At 40.6% G+C, this 19,834-nt stretch overlaps 1 protein-coding gene across 3 annotated transcripts in view; it reads left to right on the top strand.

Moving 5' to 3' along the window:
• Window positions 1–5,330: 5,330 nt before the first annotated feature.
• The window catches only part of UXS1 (UDP-glucuronate decarboxylase 1), a 55,400-nt gene continuing 40,896 nt past the window's right edge, over window positions 5,331–19,834 (top strand). Inside the window, exons 1-2 of one of the 3 annotated variants that reach the window (XM_030234837.2) lie at window positions 5,331–5,510; window positions 17,454–17,481. In XM_030234837.2, the coding sequence (XP_030090697.1) occupies window positions 5,414–5,510; window positions 17,454–17,481 (125 nt within the window). In that variant the 5' untranslated portion in view covers window positions 5,331–5,413. Of the gene's footprint in view, window positions 5,511–14,501; window positions 14,520–17,453; window positions 17,482–19,834 lie in introns of those variants that run through there. The other 2 variants (XM_050978021.1, XM_030234838.2) reach the window with 2 other exon arrangements.

The following is a 19,834-nucleotide window of genomic DNA, read 5'->3' as shown; positions in this document are numbered from 1 at the left end:
GAAATGTATGTGTAGACATGTCCTCTCTGTCATCCATCTAACTTCTCTGGCACTACAGCTAGAAAAATTCATGAAAGAGTAATAACATCAAACAGCAGTTTTGGAATGTTTGCACTCCAAATGCAATTCAACTGCACTGTGATACAGACACTTCTCAGTAATGTCTTTCTATAAATTCAACTGTGTAAGTTCTTGAACACCTTTAATGACCTTATTTACTTTCTGCTTCATTGACAGCCTGAGAGAAGTTGAACAGCACTAAGACTTTCCTTGCCTCAGAGGAGAAAACACCAATATCTAGATTGCAGAGTAGATATGCTCTCCAGCATGTTGCAGTCCTGCTCCTTCAGTTATTTAGCATCAACTCCTTATTCCCAATTAAGATGATAATCCTCACATTGCTGTAACACAGAAGTACTACTACTAAAGCGGCTTGTAAGTACCTGAGATTTGCATGAGGAAAGGAGAGGCAGACCTTTTACAAAGCACACCACTAACATGGGTAAAGTCCCATCCAGCTTGTACTACTGCAAGTAAAGATGCAGAAAGAAAAGGGTTTCCCTCTTATAAGTGCTATAGTGGCCAGCACGGACTTCCAGCATAAACCCCAAGTGGCTTTTCTTAACAAGGAGCAGTCCTCAGCCACTATGCCACATGCACAGTACATGTATATACATCCCTAGCCCACCCAGGGTATGTTTATTTTTGTTCACTTTCTGGGACAGGGATATAAAAGTAAACAGGGGCATACAGATTTGACTACTGTATATCATCAGAGGAAGGCATGGGCTTCTTCAGTACTAATTCCATCTTGATCTGGATTAAATACAGCCCAAAATGGAAGCATTCTAAGTCATTACTTCCAAAGCGCTCTAGGGTAGAGCAATACCAATTAAAAAGATCCAAAGGGCTTGGGAAATTATGAAATGTAAAACAGCAGTGAAGGAGTAACTTGCTGACCCAGCCTAATAAACTAGCTTCTTTGATGGATGATAAAAGAACTTTGAGGAACAGTGGTTTTAACTGCTCACGAGTTTTTATTATCACTAATTTAGCACTATCTCTGCTATTTCATTCTGACCCAATTACCAAAGGATCTTGGATGTGGCCTTCTGCACTTTCAGAACAGATAAAGCACCTAAAAATCTTCCAACTTTGAAAATGTACATGGCTGCTTTCAGTTAACTCAGGGGAAAGATGCATCATGAAGAACAAGTACTTTATGTACGTGCTACATTACTAGCTTAAGTAATGCTATGAGTCAATTTAGGAATGTGGTTTAATTTTATTTTTTTTCAATTGAGTCAGTATATCAATTTAAAGCCTGAAGCCTGAAGTAACTTTTTTGAGTAGTGTTGTGTCTTGGGTTTCTATATGCTTGATGTAAAAAAAAGAGCTTCAAATTTTACAGAATGAAATACTGGGACTACTCCCACATGAACAAAACTGCTTAACAAAATAGATAGACCTCACTGTAGTCTGAAATACAGTTCTTTCCTTAGATGTTATAAATTTATTCTTTGCAAATAACTGTCGAAATCATTAAATGATTCATGTAATTTCTGCAAATCCATATTTAAGTAGTCATTTTCATATTATACTTTGACACTTACTTGATAGCTTGCATTCACTGGATGATCTGTCTCTTAACTTGTATGTTTTCAATGGCTGGGATTGTCTCAATTCTGCTTTGAACTGTTATGATCCAGTTTTATTTGAAACTGTTTATTACCATGCAGATAATAAATAATAACTGTCTGAAGCACTTAGCAGTTTTCTTTTCCTTCAGAGATGTTAATATAAAAGAATAGACTCTCTTCCCAGAACTGCATGTTCTCTTTTCATTAGCCTTTATAAAAACCACAAACCCTCAAAATTCTAACTTTTCCTGAAGAGAAACACTGCAAGTTTTAACTCATTTTTGTCTGAGTTCCCACTATGATAGGTTGTTAAAAGTAGAACAAACCAAGACAAATAATCACATTCCAGTAATTTTTTTTTCTTTTAAATCATGTTTTACAGTATGTGCATGCACGAATGCCATCAGTTTTTCAAGATTATCTTGGGCTTTATAGATCTGAGTGGTTGTGCCTGTGCAATGCAACAGTGTAACTCCACAGAATCATCTATTTTTAGAGGAGGAAAATACCAGAACACTTCCTCCCAGGTAAGCATCACTAGGATGCAGCTGAATGGTGAGGAAGCATACAAGTATCTGGGCAACTCTGTGCTACTTCCCTGGTTAAGCTGAGCTTTCTAACTTCAGAGACCAAAGTTACAAAAGATGAAAGTAGCGTACTGGTAATAGCTTGATTTTATTCTTGCATTTTCTTCAGAGCTTTGTAACTAATTTTGTTATCATGTACATAGCCATTCTCTCTGCTCAGGTCTCAGTGCCCGGGGTCCACTTATGTCTCCCACATCATACTGTGGAACATCATCTCTGGCAGAAAAATGAGTGGGACAGAAAGCAAACATTTTCCTGGTATTTCCACATGGCAGAATAGTGTCTTGCAGGCAGCTTCCTGTGAAAATTCTACAAATTGTAGCAGTTGGTTTGGTGGGGTTTTTTTCCCAATTCTGGAACAACAGCTGGGCAATTGCATAGTTTTGATCTGGTGTCAAGGAAAAGTACATTGCAGGGGTGCTGTGAATTCTAAACTCATACTGGTTGTTAGGTAGATGAACCTGCACACACATTTTTAATCATCATCAAAAGTTATTTTAAAATCCCATCATTCAAAATCCCCCATTGTGTTACAGGCCATGATTTAGTGAACAAAAAAAAAAAAAAAAAAATCAAAATCCTCTCATAAAGCACTTTGAGAACTTAAGTTGAAAACTGCAATGTGGGAGACAGGGTGTACTGCCTGCAAACCATCTCAGAGAAGCCTGCCATTAGCTGATGTCATGTGATCAGCCTGACCAAAATAAGGACCCAAAGACAGATGAATGCCCACTACCTGATTTATAGCACATTAAGACTCAGCACTCAAAACTCTGTCATCCCTGTCTTGGCACATTTAGCAGCCACTACATACCAGAACCTCTGCTACTGGTACCAGTCCTTGGTCACAGAATGTGACCAGCTGTATCCTGAAATAAGTTGGCTGTTGGCCTGCTGTTGGCCGTCATGGGTCTGGAGAAATTTATAGTACTTACATGTGGATAGTTATAGTTGAGAGGGGACAGACTTACAGTCACCAACCTGCAGTTAAGTCAGACACATTCTGTCTCTTGCAGAGTGGCATAGACACAGCTGGCCGTGGAGTCATGCATGACAAACAGGCAGCCCTGCAGAGAGCATGGCCAGCCTCCCTCCTGCAGAGTTCAAGTCTCCTCCACCATGAAGTTCCATAATGCACCCTGCTCCTTTGCTCTCTTTTTCCCATCCTAACAGATTGCAGCCTGTCTGAACAGGTTTCTGCAGCAAAACTGGCATTAAGACTGAGCAAGGTGCCAAGCAAAGTGTTTTACAGAGGCAGCGTGATTGAGTCACAGACTGAGCAGCCCAGCTTAGGGCAGGACAACTGTCAAAAGCACCTTGGGCACCCCTACAGGCTTGTGGAATTTGTATTGTGCATATGAACATATCCTGTAATATTCTCTAGCTTTCATGCAGCACTGTTCTGCTGTAACTTTTTGATGGCCAAATTTACTGCTGGTATAAAATTCTGCTACTTTTTGAGAGATTACTACACGAGATGAATTTGGAGCTAGATCATGTTTTAAATGATGATCTGTTCTTCCCTTTACTCCATGTAGCCAGATGCAGCGGAATGAACTCAGGTATAGCAAACACAAATCAAAGGAAACAAAAATGAAGAGGAAAGGAGTGGCCTTATAATCAGAGCCCAGGGTTATGAAATCTCAATTCTCAAGGCTTCCTGAAAAAGTCCCTTTCTTCCATGGGTCTCACAGAGGGGGATATTCTTAATCACTCTGCACAGCAACTTACTACACTTACCCTTCTGACTCTCACACATTTGTTTCACTGACTTTACTCCTTGTAATAAGGAGTTAACTCTTGTTAACTCTGTTTGACTGAGGTCATAGTTTCTTGGTGCAAACAAACTGCATTTCTAGACTGAAAAGAAGAATTTATTTCAAGAACACTTGCTCTCGCAGTCTTCTCCCGTGGGAGGCAAGTGTGAGAAAGAATATCCCTTGCAAAGTATGTGGAGGCCACACTACTCAAGGGGAAGGTCAGGTTGTGGAGAGAGATTTCTCTTCAGATTAAGTGTATTTGCTGGCAGGAGAACATGTTTTGACACATGAAGAAGGCACCTACCCTTCCAGGCAAATACCAATCTGCAGTACCACTAGGACTTGAGATAGAAGCTGCAGTAAAAATGTAATAGATTTTAAATCAACTGCAATTTTCTTATCCTGAACAGGGGCAAAGCCATAAACTACAAGTTGGCAGAGGTGTAGGGGAGAAGGGGGAAATCCTCACATTTTTCATTTACAGAATCACAGAAAGGGCAAGATTGGAAGGCACCAGAGCAGGTCATCTGATCCAACCCGCATGTTCAAACAGGAGGTCCTACTGCACCTTGAGGGGAGACCTCATCACAGTCTTCAACTTCTCACATGGTGGAGGGGCATGCACTGACCTCCCTTCTCTGGCAGCCAATGACAGGACCTGAGGGAATGGCCTGAAATTATGGCAGGGGAGCTTCAGGCTGGGTATCTCAAAAAGATTTTTCACCCAGAGCCTAGTCAGGCCCGGGGACAAGGCTCCCCAGCGAAGTGGTCACTGCACCTAGCCTGACAGAAGCATCTGGACAATGCTCTCGGGTACGTGATTTAATTCTTGGGAGTGTCCTTTGCAGGGTTAAGAGTTGGACTTCATTATCTTCGTTCGTCCTTTCCAACTTCTGTGATTCTGCAAAATTGTATCCAGGTGGTTCTCCTTACTCTGCAGATATGGAAACCACATTGGGGACGAGCCAAACGGTACTTTCAAAGGACCAAGTACTAAGGGTGCCAGCGCGACACACGTGTTGTGTAGGCGCGTGTCCACGTCTGCCGGCTCATTCCAGCAGGTCACCATCCAAGGACCACCACAGAGGGAGCCGACAGGTGACCAAGCTCGCCAAACCCTGAAGCACCCTGAAAGACGAGACGAGGCCAGCGGGAGGCGGCAGGCGCACTCCATTTCCCGGGCACCCCGCAGGGAACGCGGCCCACAGCGAACCGCTCGTTATGAGGGAAGCACGGGCCACGCGCATGCGCCGCCACCGCTCCGGCCGCGTCCGCGGCCCGGGAGGGAAAGGCCGGGCGGGGGAGCGGGCGCGCGCTGCCGCTGCCGCGCCTGCGCGGGAGGTTCCGGGGCGGGCGGAGCGGGGCTGAGCGGAGCCGTGGGTGGCCGCGGCCGTGCCCGGCGCTCTGCGAGCCGCTGCCGCGGGGCATGGTGAGCAAGGGGCCGCTGCTGCGCCTGCTGACCGCCATCAACCGCAGGAGGATGAAGCTGCTCATGGGGCTCGCCTTCGTCGCCTACGTCGCCTGTGAGTGATCGGGGGTGGGGGCGGGTTTGGCACGGCCATTCATTGCCCGCCGGCGCGGCGCCCCCCGTGCCCTCCTCCCGCCGTGGGGGAGAGGAGGAGGAAGGGGATGAGGAAGATGTGGCGGCGGCACCTCCCGCGCCCCGTTGCGCTGCCCCGTTGCGAGCGCGCCGCAGCGGCGCTGCTCCGGCCCGGCGGGGCAGGGGCTCCCCGCGGGAGGCTCCGGGCGCGGGGCTCGGGGCTCCTGCGCTGCCGAAACTTTCCCGCGTGCTGCGGGCAGCCGTGCCGGGCGTCCCCCGTCAGCCGTCGCTCCCCTGCCCCGTCCCGAGGGCTTGCGGGCAGCGGTGCGGGCGGGACGTGGCTCAGGGGTTGTTTCCGCAGCCGCTCCTGTCCTCAGACCGCGCTTTGTCCGCCCCGATCGCCACCTGGTAGCGGTGAGCAGCCCTCAAGGAAGTTTTTCCAGGGTAGGCCTCGTGTCTGTTTTCTGTAAAATCCTCCCAGGTCCTTTGGGGGCTAAATAAATGTTTGTTTATTAACTCAGCGCGTAGCTGGAGTCTTAAGAGCCGGGGAAGAGGCACAGAGGTACTTTAGAAAATCTTAGAATAGCCGGTGACGGGGATGTTTATGACTTCACTTACTAGCAGTGAGTCAGATAGATTTAAAATGGATTTAAAACGCTGTCATGTCAGCTTTCTTCCCGTACTTGTTCTTTGTGTTGCAATTTTAATTTATTTTATTTTAGCCTATTTTGTTTTCAGACTTAGGTAGATTTTATGTGGACAGCACAATACCTTGTCTGTTCAGGTAGGGAGTGTGCCATTCTCTTGAGGCTTGGAGGCACATAGGTATAGGTGAGCTGCTTTTGGGGGTGAGTGTGTACATCGCATTTCAGATCCTTCCTTTGGGTTTGGAAGTTGGAGAGGTACAACACAAGTAATTTTGTTAGAGCGGTGGTGTTTCCAACCACAGAAACACAGCAATTCCCTTCATTACCATATGTTATTATCTTTACTGGACCTCACTATTTAGGTACTTCTGTTACCATTGAAGTTGTGTTTCAGCTCTGACTTTCAGAAGTTTGTCCTGTGACTTCAGGTCCCTTGCATCATGACAACTAATGTCAGTTCATATTTTGGAAGGCTTACATGTTTTGCTAAGAGTTATAGTTTTCAAAATGAAAGTTAATAGACTGCTGTGAAAACTGGATTTGAGTGGCAGGTGATGTGGTCATTGGGACTTAGCTATTGATTATATTCTCTGGATGGTAATTGGTGTTTGCTTTCTAACTTTATGAGTAAAAGCCTTAGGGAGAAGCCTTCTGACAGATTGTTTTTTCGGGATTCAGAAAAAAAGTGAAGGAGGAGAGGGACTGCAGGTCAGTGTGGCAAAAAAGTGGCTTGAAAAGGCAATAAGTTGGTGTCTGATGGGAACATGGTTTTTTGCAAGTCTAACATGCTGTGCCTTACCGTCTTTTGACTAGACATCAAAAGTAGTGGAATGCTTAGGTGTCAGCTACATAGTATGGCATGTTAGTTGATGCTACTGCTCTATCAGATTCTAGAGAGAATATTTTTTGTTTGCTTTTTTCAGAAGTGATTATTTATGATCTCATTCACCTACCCTAGAAGGGTACTCCTCACAATGTTACTGAATCATCACTATGCTCTGCTTGCAGTCAGATAATGCCTGACTGAAATAGCAGAGAATCTGAGAAAACTGAGCAGCTGGTGTAGGTGTATGTGCTGGCACTTCTTACATTCCTTCTTTCTTAAGTACTCTCCAAATGACTATGTGTTTTTAGGCTGTGCGCCTCCTTTCCATGAATTTCCATTCAGTATTATGGCATGGGCATTCAGACTTAGAGCGCATTTTACAAGGAATGAAATAGTTGGCAAGGACACTATTTTTTTCTGAACTAGAGGATAAGACTTTTTGAATAGTGCCATTTTGTCAGCCTGTGCATGAAACCCTGAGCAAATGTTTTGGGAATATCATTTAGAAAAATGTCCTATTTCATAGAAATATTTTGCCTTTGAATGCAAATTGGTTACAAAGGTGCCTGAAGAACTTCTCTGTGTAAGTTTGCAAACTAGACAAAGAACTTTTTGCATACAGTTGGAAGGGCTGTGAGCTATTTCACTCTGAAGTCATTGAGTGGCTCTCTTGGTAGTTTCACACAGTGGTGGATGGCTGGGCTGTCTTCAGGATCTCTGCTCCCCTTCCATACAATTACTGCAATTTCTTAGTTGTGCACCAGATGAAGGAACTGGTCTGGACTGAGATCACCCTTTTGTGTTATAGCAGTTTGACAGTGTGGGTATTCAACAGCTGTTTGGACCCAGCTTGAGGAGGTGGTGCAAAGTGTAAAATGGGATAAAAGCTGGCAGTGCTGCTGGCAGTGTTGCCATTACCTGCTTTGCAGGTCTACAGTTAAAAGCCTGTCTCTGAAGGAGTCCTGTTTACTTTGGTTGAAGTAGCATCATGACACGGTATACACTGTTGGAGTCCTAGTATAAGATCCCTAGAACTCCTTTATGGACTTCAGTTGGTTCCATAGTAGTGCTTCCTTCCTAGTAGAGCCAGAAAGATCCTTACTTTGGATTTGAATTAAGGTAGTATTTGATGCCTCATTTCTGTAAGTCTAATTTATATTAATTTTTAAAAATCATTCACTGGAAACATTGTGCTATGCATGGTTTTTATGTATAAAAATAGAATTCAAAAGGAGTATTTCTATGTAGCAGACAATTAAAAGCTGTTGTGACTTAAGCAACTGTTTCCTGGAGAAAGGAAATTGAATAAAGTTTAAAATTTACCTTTACCTTTTCTGTAGGCACTGGGTGAAAGGAGTGATGTTGTTTCCCACTGCCCAGGTGATGAATTTGGAGAATACTGCAGCTAGCAAGCTGTCTGAATCACCAATATGTCAGACTGCTACTCAATTTTTTTTAATGCTCTTCATAATTTGGTTAGTTGGCTCACCTTCAGTGCTGTCTTCTTCTGTGAACATTGCATGACTATAGTGTGCTACGTATAGTGGGAAACCTTGCCTAGAGGTTGAGTTTGCATTGCCCTTTTAAAGGGAAAAAAATCTTCTGCTCCAACTTTCCTCTGATTTAACCCCCAGCAAAATAGTGCAGGATGCTATTGCTAACCAAAGTGGGGTGGAGGGGTGTGTGGAGGTGGACTGAAACAAATTAATTCAGTCTTAAGCTCCACTTACATCATCTTGAAGCTGTTGTGAAACCACAGCTTCAGAACGTGAGGTGATTATAAACTGAAGTGTAGTGGGTTTAATTGATTTTTGTTGTCTGTAATGAGAAATGTAGACAGATCATAAAAGAGTAGTGATTTAAATCAATAATGTTAAAAAACTTGAGTGTCACCACAATATGAATAACTTATAGAAGGCTGAGAGTGTTCTTCTGTTTTTAAAAACCCCATCTGTATATTGGGATGTCAATACATAGACACCTTAAACTCACTCCCTTGGAAGTTTTAAGTAATGGACATGCAGCCATGCCTCAGAGGCACTGTCTTTGCAGAATCAGAACCTATTTAAGTTGTTAGAAATACACTTAGAATCTCATAGCCAGGGCTTAAAGACCAGAGCTCATCAGTCTGCATGGTTTGATTTAATCTTGATGCTACTTGATGCTGCTGATGTATGACAGGGCAGTTGCATGTTTTTAAAGAAAAAGTTAAGAGCTCTATTTTTGGTAAAGTAGAACAGCTCTCTTTACTCATTTGTAGATCAAATGGTTCTCAGAAAGTATATCAGTTGCCTTGTTCCTTTTCCCAGGAGAAAATGCAATAGTAGGGTGCTGTCATGAGATCCAAGCTTAAGACCTCATTTCCTTTGTAAGATAAGTTATAGCACAGCTACTAGAACAACTTAAAAATGAAATGTCAAAATAATGTGAGGGAAGTACATCCTGTAGTGTAGTGGCTTGACTTTTCACATCATTGTTAGTTTCCATGGTTGTTATCCTTTATTTTATAGGATTAGCCATTTGTTTTTGTCAGATTTTCATCAGCTAGGAAGAATGCAATGTTCTCTTCTCAAAATATCGAGGTGTGAGTGAGCTTTTCAGTTTGAATCTTACTAGCCCCTCACATGCTGCTTGTCTTGCATATGTTCAAAATGAAGATTAAATGTTACTTAATGTTTTGTTTTGATAAGCTTTTACTTCCACTTTTTATAGTAGAAGAGCAGTTATCAAGTTGGTCCTGCCCTATTGCTTCAGACTGTCTCAATGTTTTTCAGCATCAGAAATCTTCCTTCCTCAGCCATTTTTTAACTAGATGTCAGGATTGATTGGCGATGGGAGAGTTCAAAATGGTTGTGCAGGACATTAGGCTTGCTGGTTGGGCTCACATTCCCCAAGCTACCTTTCGTTTGTGGGTTTATGCAAATAAGTTCACTGTCGTAACAGCTTCCAGTTCCCTGCTCATCAGGCTTGCAACTGGCTGTACTCATGAAGCTTATGAAAATTTTTTCATGCTTCAGTTGTTTGTTAGGAAGAGATGGACTCTGACTATGCCTTGCTAACCATGATGTTTTAAAACAATTTTTGGCATCCTGGAGAAATTAATCTTGCAGTTCCTCTCTTGTCTCCATTTAATATTTATCTTTTGCCTCCACTTAGTATTTGTCACTTCTGCAGCGTGTACAGGAGACAGCCCTGTCATTATTCCACTCAAGGACAAATACTCTTAGAGCTTCTACCTTCTTTACCCTCTGTTTTTGCAAAGGGGAATATTTCTCTGACATCTATATTGCTTGTCTCTTTTTTTAAGGTAGGTTGACCAAAGCAGAGTTTGGTTGAAACTGGTAGTTTTCAGCATCTCGTTTATGGAGTGGAGAGAGGGAGAGATGGGGGTTATGGCATAATTTACCTGAAGGGATTTGTGAAAAGTAGCTGGGAAAAGTGAGTTTGTTTTCAATTACAGCGCTGACCATTGGACCATTCTGTGAGTCCACTGAAAACAACTTTAGCTATCAACAGATGGGTCAGTGGAGGAGCAGTGGTAAAGAATGGTATGCCGAAGACATGAGGCAGGAAGGAGTAGTAACAGCGAACAGAGAACTGGAAAAAAGACTTAATAGAAAATTTCAAGAGAATTTTCCATCTGGGAAACTAAGAACGAAATTCCGTCATAAAGTGATGATGCTAATTGAAATGTAAGAAAAAGTACTCTTGGCTACCTTCCCATGCAGTATGAAGCTCCATTAACTCTTGTAAAGAAAGAAAAATTGCTTAATGTTATCTCTCACAGCTGTGGGAGAGTATTGGCTTGCCAAGATTTAACCATTTGTTCTTAAGAGAGAGTGGAGAAATATCCTGGTGATGTGTTGCCTTTGTTTTGCTAGTTGATGACTAGCTGAAGGGTTGACATAGAGTGGCAGTGATGCTGTCTAAGATGCAGACAGAGCATCTTTCCCTTAGCAAATCCTGTCTTTGTGTCTAGGATACTTCTCATGTGGGAAAAGCTACGGTTCCTATCTGCTGTCTTTGATTTGGGGCAGGAATTTTACTGTTGAGCAAAGCATCAGTTCAGGAGATGCAATAAGAACTATTTGCCATACAGAGATCTGTGTAGACTTAACAGAGGTGTATTTTTTAAAAATATTTTTAAATATTCAAGTTGTTATACCTTCCCCAAAGGCATAACCATAAACTTCACTCAGTAAAGTGACATTTCTTAAAGTTACGATTAATAATTGTATGTTCTCATCTCCACTAATATTGAAAAACACTCTCATCAGTAAAAAATTTCTAAAGCAAATTAACATACTGCTGGAATTATAGATGGACTACAGTGGAGAGGGTTTTTTATTCTTATGGAATCAAGACTATAAAAGGTGATTTGAAATATATTGGCCAAATTGTAAAATGGTTTGCATTGGATGAGACTTTTAAAGATCATGTAATCCAGCCCACCAATGCCCTGGGGGGATGTTATACATCTTTCAGTAGAACAAGTTGCTTATACCCCTGTCCAACCTCACATTGTTTACAGGTGTGGGCCATCCAAAACTTTTCTGGGCAATGTGTTCCAGGCTTGCCACTCTCATAGTAAAGAATTGCTTCCTTGCATCTTACTTAAACCTGCTCTCTTTCAGGCTAACACCATTGCCTCTTAAGAGTCCTGTCACTGCAGGCCTTGCTGGAAAGTTTTTCTTCATTGTTCTTATAAGCCCCTTTTAAGTAAAGCTACAGTAATGTCTCTTCAGAGCCTTTTCTTCTCCAGGCTTTTTTAGCCAGCTCTCTCAGACAGTTTCATAACAGAGGTGTTCTGTTCCTCTGACCATGTTTTGTGACCCTCCTCTGGACCCTCTAACAAGTCAATGTGTTTCTTGTCCTGGGAGCCCTAGAGCTGTATGCAGGTAATGTCTCATGAAAGTGGAGTAGACAGGAAGAATCACCTCAGTTGACAGGGTGACCACACTTCTTTTGGTGCTGCCCAGTGTTTTTGATTTGTTTTCTGAGCTGAAAGTGTATGTTGCCATTTCATGTCCAAATTTTCCACTAGTACTCCCAGGACCTTCTTGACAGGGCTGCTCTCAGTCCTCTTGCAGCCCAGTCTGTACTTATACTGGTGGTTGCTCCAACCCAGGTGCAGGACCTTGCACTTTGCCTTGAACTTTATGAGGTTCACATTTGCCCACTCCTTTAGCCTGTCATTGTCCCTCTGGATGGCATCCCTTCCCTCAGGACACTTACAGCTCAGTGTCATCTGCAGACTTACTGAGGCTCAATGCTGTGTCATTAATGGAGATACTGAGCAGTACTGGTTCCAGTGCACCCCCCTGGTGGACACCAGTTTTTACTGATCTCCCTTTGGGCACTGAGCCCTGGGTGCGGCCATACAGCTGCCATCTCTTGAGTAGTCCATCAAAGTCATATTTCTCCAATTAAGTCACAAGGTGTTGTGTGGGAAATAATAGTTTCCTAAAGAAAATAATTGGGTTTTTTACATTATTAAATATGTAAAGTAATTAAATTAAAACTTTAATGCAATTGTGTTAAAAAGCATTTTATGATTTCACTTTGCATGTTCTCCCTTTTTGTCAGGTTTGCATCTGGAAACTAAAACCTTATTTCTTCCAGGAGACTGAAGTTGCTGAGTGACTGTGGAGAGTCAGATTTAAGTAAAAAAAAAACCAAAAATCAAAAATCTCCTTTTTTGAATGCTGTTGCATCTCTCTGAAATAGAAAGTTTGACTGAAGCAATTCACTTGGGATGTTCAGAGCATATGAGTACTCATATGCTCTGAACATCCAAAAATTCTGATTATGGCTATCAGTTAATATTATTCCTGCATGCTGTTTCTGTTGATAGTGAAATCTATTTATAACAAACATCGTCTTGTAATCTCTATATTAGTTTAAAGGTGGGTGATACAGGGACAATCCCTGTGCTTTCAGCTAAATCTATTTAGACAAAAGTTTGTGTAAAAGTTTCTTTAACAGTCCTGAAAATGCAAACAACAAAGCAATTGGTAAAGAATATGGTTTTAAAAGAGATTGCATCTGGTTTTGGTACAGTGGGATCTCTATGGACATCATGGTTTTGCTTTTTAAAATATGTTTTAAAATGTATGTGATGCTGAAACTAGTGATGTCACTAATAATTTCAGATTGAGTGTATACTACTGTTGAGGGCCTGTGGTAAGTCTGTGACTTGATAATAATGTTGTTTAAACAGACCCAGAGAAGAGGGATAAAGATACAGGCTACTTTTAGAATTGTCTTTTTTCCCACCTTCAGTTTGTGACAGTGTTGTTTTTCTGGTTCCTCAGCCTGTTGTGGATGAGTTAATTATGGCGTGCAAGGTCCTCTTAGTGTAGTAATCGATATTTGATAGAAACCTGTACAAAAATATTATTGCAGATGACAAATTCAGAGGATATTCAGATGAAAACATACATCCTATTCCTATGTTCTGAGGATCTGGAAAGATAACACTTGCCTGCTGTGAAATGCAGCCGGTCAGTTAAAAAGTTTGACTGAGATATTGAAGTGTACATTTAATAGTAGATGCTCAGCAAAACCCCAGCCAAATACTTGGGGTTTCTGTTGTATTTTTCAAGTGTGATTTAACAGATTTTATATTTTGTGTGGTTGTGGTTTGGGGCTTTTTTTTTTTTTTGATTGTTTGTTTTTTTACTTAATGTAGGCATGGTTGGTTTGGATCCAAAGGACAGCTCCTGGACTATTCCTTTACTGGCAGTATCTGAGTCATTGCAGTCCTCTGCATTCAGCATCATTTTAGAATGGGGCTTCTCTAGAAAAACTAAACAAACTTTTAAATTTCCAGGAATGTAAGTATAGTCAGCAGGAACAAAACCAACACAAAATTCTTTACTCATATATGACTAATTGCCTTTAAGGGAGGTTTGAGAAGTCTTGAAAACCTACAACAATTTTACTGTAAGATTGTGCCTGCCAAATAGTTGCAGCTTAATCTCAGAAGCTGGGGAAAGAAACAAAAAAGCTTTTGGATTTTCTAAAAACCTGGAATGGTTAATGTTTAGTCGGATAAATGTAAAACCTCTTTAATAACAATACTGTGATTAGGGCTTTAAGAAACTTTTTTTTTTTTTTTCCAGAAGAGGCTCTTTTAGAGAGTTCTTCATCATTTTACTCAAAGCATGTTGTCCTTCTCTGGAAGCCTTCACTTTAAACTTTAATGTCTATGGAAATGATTAATGACCAATGTACTTTACCCTTCATGGTATTTGCAATTAATCCTTGCAAAAATCCTACCAAAAATATTTCTCTCATTATTTTATGAAAAGGATTCAAAGGAGAAACAACATCTCAAAACAGATTGGTTTAATCCAATTTTTACTCTTCCTACAGACCATTAAACCAGGCTACAGCAATTCAGATATTCTGCTCACTTCCCTAATGCCAATTCACTATGACCTTAATCAGTCATTGGGTGAGGTTTACAATCCATCTTTGAAAGAGGAAGTAGAACCCCTGTCTCTTTCTCTTGTAGGTGAGTGTCTTAATTGTTAGGTTACAAGTCATACATAGTCCAATGAATCATGAATTCTTCCCTTGCACAGAGTTTCAGTAGATGGCAGGCCGACTGTGTTTATGAATGCTCTCTAGTTGGATGAGTTGGAAATTCTTCACAGAGTATGTGTGGCTGTGGGGGGTGAGGATATTAAATCAATACAGTCTGAGAATTGGCACAGGACTATTATCCTGGTTTAATACCTTTTGACTTAAAAGATTTGGCTTTAGACTTGAATTTTTAAAATTGGCTTTTACAGTGAAGTTCTGGGTTGTGTTAGTGTTTTCTCAAATTTGGTCCATTAGGAGTCTCATGCTTTTGAAAGCTGGGTTTGTGTAGTGTGTAATTCATGACCTTGCTGATGTGGAAGAATTTTTTAACCACCTGTGTTTGCAGCTTTTGGGGCCTGAACTTGATGGGCCTATCAGGTGGTTTTGTGATGCCTGTAATGATTTTCATCTCGAATTTAGGCTTGTATTTTTGTCATTCTGCTTGTGGATTTGCTCTGTGTTTCCATCATTCTTGCCTGAATGTCAAACCAGCCTTGACTTAACCTTTAGGGCAAGGAAATCCTCTGTGAGCCAGTCGTGCTTCTGGTTCTGCTACTGGGTAAGCCCGTTATATAAACAGCTGTGTATTTGGAAGAAAAACAGCCAAACCTTATTTCCACTCTTGTACACAAATATTAGCTCTGATCTCTTCAACCTTGGTGTAAGCTCCATGTGAGCACCAGTAGCCAAAGAGATCCTTTTTAGAATTGCGCATTCAGAATTCTTTATGAGGGCAGTCAGTATGCTGAAGTGAGTTTTTGTAACATCTCTCTACACATGAGAGACTTCAGGATTCTTCAGATCTCTCTGTATGGTAGTTCCTGTGTGATTAATTTTTGCAATTTTTTTTCTTTTTTTTTTTTTTTCAGTGGTACCCAGTACACTTCATAAAAGTTTAATGCAAGGTCATGTTCTCCTACAGAGCTGAGATATCAAAAACAGTGTTTCTGGAAGGATATGAATGCCTTTTTGAGCTTCCCTTCCCTGCTGTGGACACTGAGCACACACAAGTCACATGTTTTCTTTAGGAAGTCAGTTCTTTGTATGCTGTGTGGCTTCACTGTCTTTGCAACAAAACTAGGAGGGTGGCATTTGTTGCAGCCGGCAACTCTTTCTTTTTTTTTTTTTTCTTAAATCAATTCTTACTTCACCAGCTAAACCCAGATGCTTCCTGCCACTGCATAACCATTTGTATGGGTTTCTGTAGCCCAGAAAAATTATTCTTTGTAAGTATAGCTCAGTCCTGTTTAACTGGAGAATTCTGTACTTGCAACTGCCAGATTGTCATTGCTCATTGAAAGAAAAGTGTTTTTTTCATTAGTGTTATCATACATAATTCTAAAATCCTGGCCAGAGGGTAAATAAATTGAATTTAACTGTGCTCAACACTGTATTCAATTTTCACCACATTAAATTTACTTTATCTAGTTAACACAAAATCCAGGTTATTTAAAAATTCAGTTGGATTTTATAGGTCATTTGTTCTAATATAATACAGCTTCCCCATCTTTTCCCCAGAAGATGGCAGGTGGTTTTATGGTATCACCACAGATAACACAGAGCCCTCCTACAGCTTATTTCTTAGTCTGTCATGGATTCTTTCCAGTTACTCTTGAATTACTCAGCAGCACTCAGCACTTAAAAACAACTCAGTAGCTTTCCCATCCCCTGAAGGCTCGAACAACTGCATTACTGAATCCTCATTTGTGTCCTCCCCACTCCTCCTTCCTGGGAATGTTTCATTTCTCCTGCCTGGAAGGTGCCTGTGACTGTAGCATTGTTTTTTGTTTTGTTTCTGTAACACCTCATCCATGAGCTCATTGAGTAATAGTGATGGAAATGTATGTGCAAAGCCTAAAGATAGGCAAAATACTTTACAGTTTACAAAATGTATGGACACTTTAGAAGTTTTCTATATGTATGGTAATACAGCATTAAGGCTACTCCCTAAGACCCAATGTAATTTGGTCCTTAGCTTGAGCCTTGTGTCTTAAAGAGCAACTCCAGAATGATTTCTGGAGATGTTTGGGGTATATTTCTTGTGTTGCTTGTTTTGCAAAATCCCTTACATAACTGTTCCATGTTAAACTTGTTTATCTTGATGTTGCAAAGTTGTCAAGTGTTCCTTGTCAATGTAGCCTGGTTGATGGCTTCTAATTTTTTCACTTTAAACTGCATTCTGTTTCCTAGTTGAAAGTTAAAAGTAAAGTCAGTGTTCTCATAGTCTTCCTATAATCTCCTAAGCCCTGACCAGTTACATCTGTTACATCTTTTGGTCGTTGATTTTATATTGTGATTTATCTTTCTATAAAGCTTTTTCCATACAAACAGTAATAAATTAGTTTTGTTTGCTTACTGAGGCATTGTAAGTTATATTGCTTATGTGTCTTTTGTGTTTACTTCACATTATATATGTATTGAGACACAATTATATGTGCACACAAGCACTTGCTACCTTTAATGCAGAACTCCTGAGGCGCCTCTTTGGACTGGTGCAGCTCTTGTCTGAAGTGGCAAGTCTTTTGTCACTCTGCAGTTTCCAGTTTGTGTGGTTCAGGTCCACAGGGCTCCTTTCTTGCTCTTGTCATTTTTTCCAGTATCCCTAATAAACAAGTCGAGTGTTCTGGTTTATCCAATCTGTGTGCAGTTCCAAATTAAAGGTTAGATAATTCCTGTGTATTTTTTTACAGTCCCATGTAATCTCATCAGAATTCCACCCATACTCTGAATGTGTAACTTACTTAGATAGTTTGTAATTGACATACTTAATATTGTCTTAAATTCCTTCTGATGATAATAGGAAAAAACTACCTCAGGTACTGCTATATGACATTGTAATGTTTTCTCTTTTCCTATTTTCCAGCTGTATGGGGAAACTTTGTCAATATGAGGTAATGTATAAAATTTTTGTATTGACTATCCTTATGTTTAATAAAATTAACTTACCTTTCCTATCAGTCTATATAAAGCATGGAGAAAAACAGCAGCTCACGCTGTTGTTTGGGTGGTTGCTAAGCAGTTGATACCTTTTTTTTAAAAAAATACAAAGCATTCTGTCTCAAAAATGGTTGTATATTTGCTATAGATCTCACCTGGAATTTTACTCACACTTCATCTTCTTTTCTTTGCACAAATTCATCTTCTGATTTTGGCCAGTTGGTTGGCATACCTGTTTGTATAGGCTTGGATTCTGCTTTTCCTTAGCACAGATGTGACTGTATCTTTCCAGTCTCCAGAACATATTCAGTGATAATGTGGGCTTAAATATTGAAGAGCAGCACATTTTCCACTGCTTCCCATTATTATATTTCTGTACCTAGAATCAGAAATGTGCTTTGGAGAGCTTTTCCTCCTCCACAGTTAATTTGTAGAGAATCTGATGGTTTAACTGCTAAAAAGCAGAAAATCCTGCATTGTCCCCTAGAATTTTTTCCTTTAGAAATAGGAAGACAATATGTATGCAAAACATGCAGATTTTCACATTTCTGCTTGCATGTGAGTTTGTCCTGCAGGAAAGTTCACAGCTGCAAAAGAAATTGAAGAGAATATGGGGACAGCTTGTTCCCTACAGCAAAGTCATTGTGTATAGAGGACAAAATATTTTACCATGTTTTGCTAGTAAAGGGTTTTGATATTCTGTTGCTGCTCCTAGCAGCACATGGTAAGGAAAGTTTGAGACAAAATGAGAATGATAATAATGGATTTTCTCTAGGCTCTAATGCACCCAGCACGGCTTACCCTGGGAGTCTCTTCCTATCCCAAGTGGTCCACTCTCCTCCTCTTGGAGTTTCCCATCCTTGATGCAAAGAGTGCTCAGCTGTCAGGCAAACAGCTGCTGGGCTGCTGTGGGTTGCAGATGGGGATATCAGTTAGATTATCATGTTATCATGACCAGTGAATAATGGCAGCTTTGCAGCTGTTACATGAGCAGCTGAGCATTTCTTAACAAAGGACAAGAACCTCAGAGAGGGGTTTGAGGAGGACAGGTGGGTGTGGGATCCTGATATTCCTGTTTATTTCCTGATCCTGTTTATTTCCTGATAAGCTGTCCTTACAAATCCTGCCACTACCTGCCTCTGAATTATTATTTGAGATGTCTTTTTTAGAGCTGTTGAGGATGAAAATTATTTCTGAGGGACTGATGTTGGTCCTTAGCCAGTAAGATTGTCTTTGTTAGGAGGAAATGCTCATAAAAAATAGATTGCAGAGTTGCCAGTCCTTGAGTTATCTGTTCCACAGTTGTTTGCATAGTTTTTTGTAAATTTCTGTTACTTGGGAAAACATTTTCAAAATCCACCAGGATAGCTTAATACCATTTCCTTATAGTACATTCATTCAACATTAGCTTCAGGGTTTTTATTTGCCACTAGTGCAATAAATGACAACTTCTTTTGAACAGATGGTTCAGGGAATGTGTGTCTTACTGTTGGAATTTACTGTATTCTTTAGAGATACAAATGAATCTGGTCAGTAAAGTCTTTGCCTCAGTAATACACAGAGTTGACTTTCTTAAAAAGTGAGAATTTTACAGAGGGTTATGAAGGGAATCATTGCTTTAACTTCTAACAGTGTATATATATATCTGCTTAACAAAGGATCTTCTGTTTCTCTAGGTGTAATGAGTTCAGATCCCAAGTAAAGGAGCTCTGTTTTTCACTTGAAAGAACTGCATTTTATGTTGGATACCCATGATTCCTCTAGTATGCAAAAACTTAACTACTGTGACATAAATAATTCCCCTTTCAGAAGGTTTAATTGGAAAAAAAAAAAAAACAAACCAAAAACATAGTAACACAAATATTAGGAAAATTGCATAACCTTGATACAAGAGGTAGAATTTAAAAATACATATTCTACACTTGCAAAAGTTTACTCAAAAGTGAACATAAGTGAGACACTTTACACAATCAGATGCTAAATAAGACCACACAGATTTGTGCAAGACATTGGCCTTTTAGACAGTATTCTATTTTCATGAGTTACCACAACATACTTTATCCTTGTCCTCATGTCAAATGAGTAACATTCGTGTGAGAAGTCAGTGTTGCCCATCAGGCAGTTGATGAAGATGTGTTTTAGTGCAGTTGGGGTTTTTTTCCCATTTGGAAAAGTTCAAAGTCAAAATGAGATACATTTGTCTAAGGAAAAAAGTTCTATCAGCATTTTTGTCTCTGCAGTAAGCAGAGACCTCAAAGAGACATTTTGGGCCTTTGCACAGTAAATTTGCACTCAAAACCAGTAATT

The sequence above is a fragment of the Serinus canaria genome, chromosome 1 (genome assembly GCF_022539315.1).
Source record: "Serinus canaria isolate serCan28SL12 chromosome 1, serCan2020, whole genome shotgun sequence".
NCBI lineage: Eukaryota > Metazoa > Chordata > Aves > Passeriformes > Fringillidae > Serinus > Serinus canaria.
This window is presented reverse-complemented; position numbering and strand designations above follow the sequence as displayed.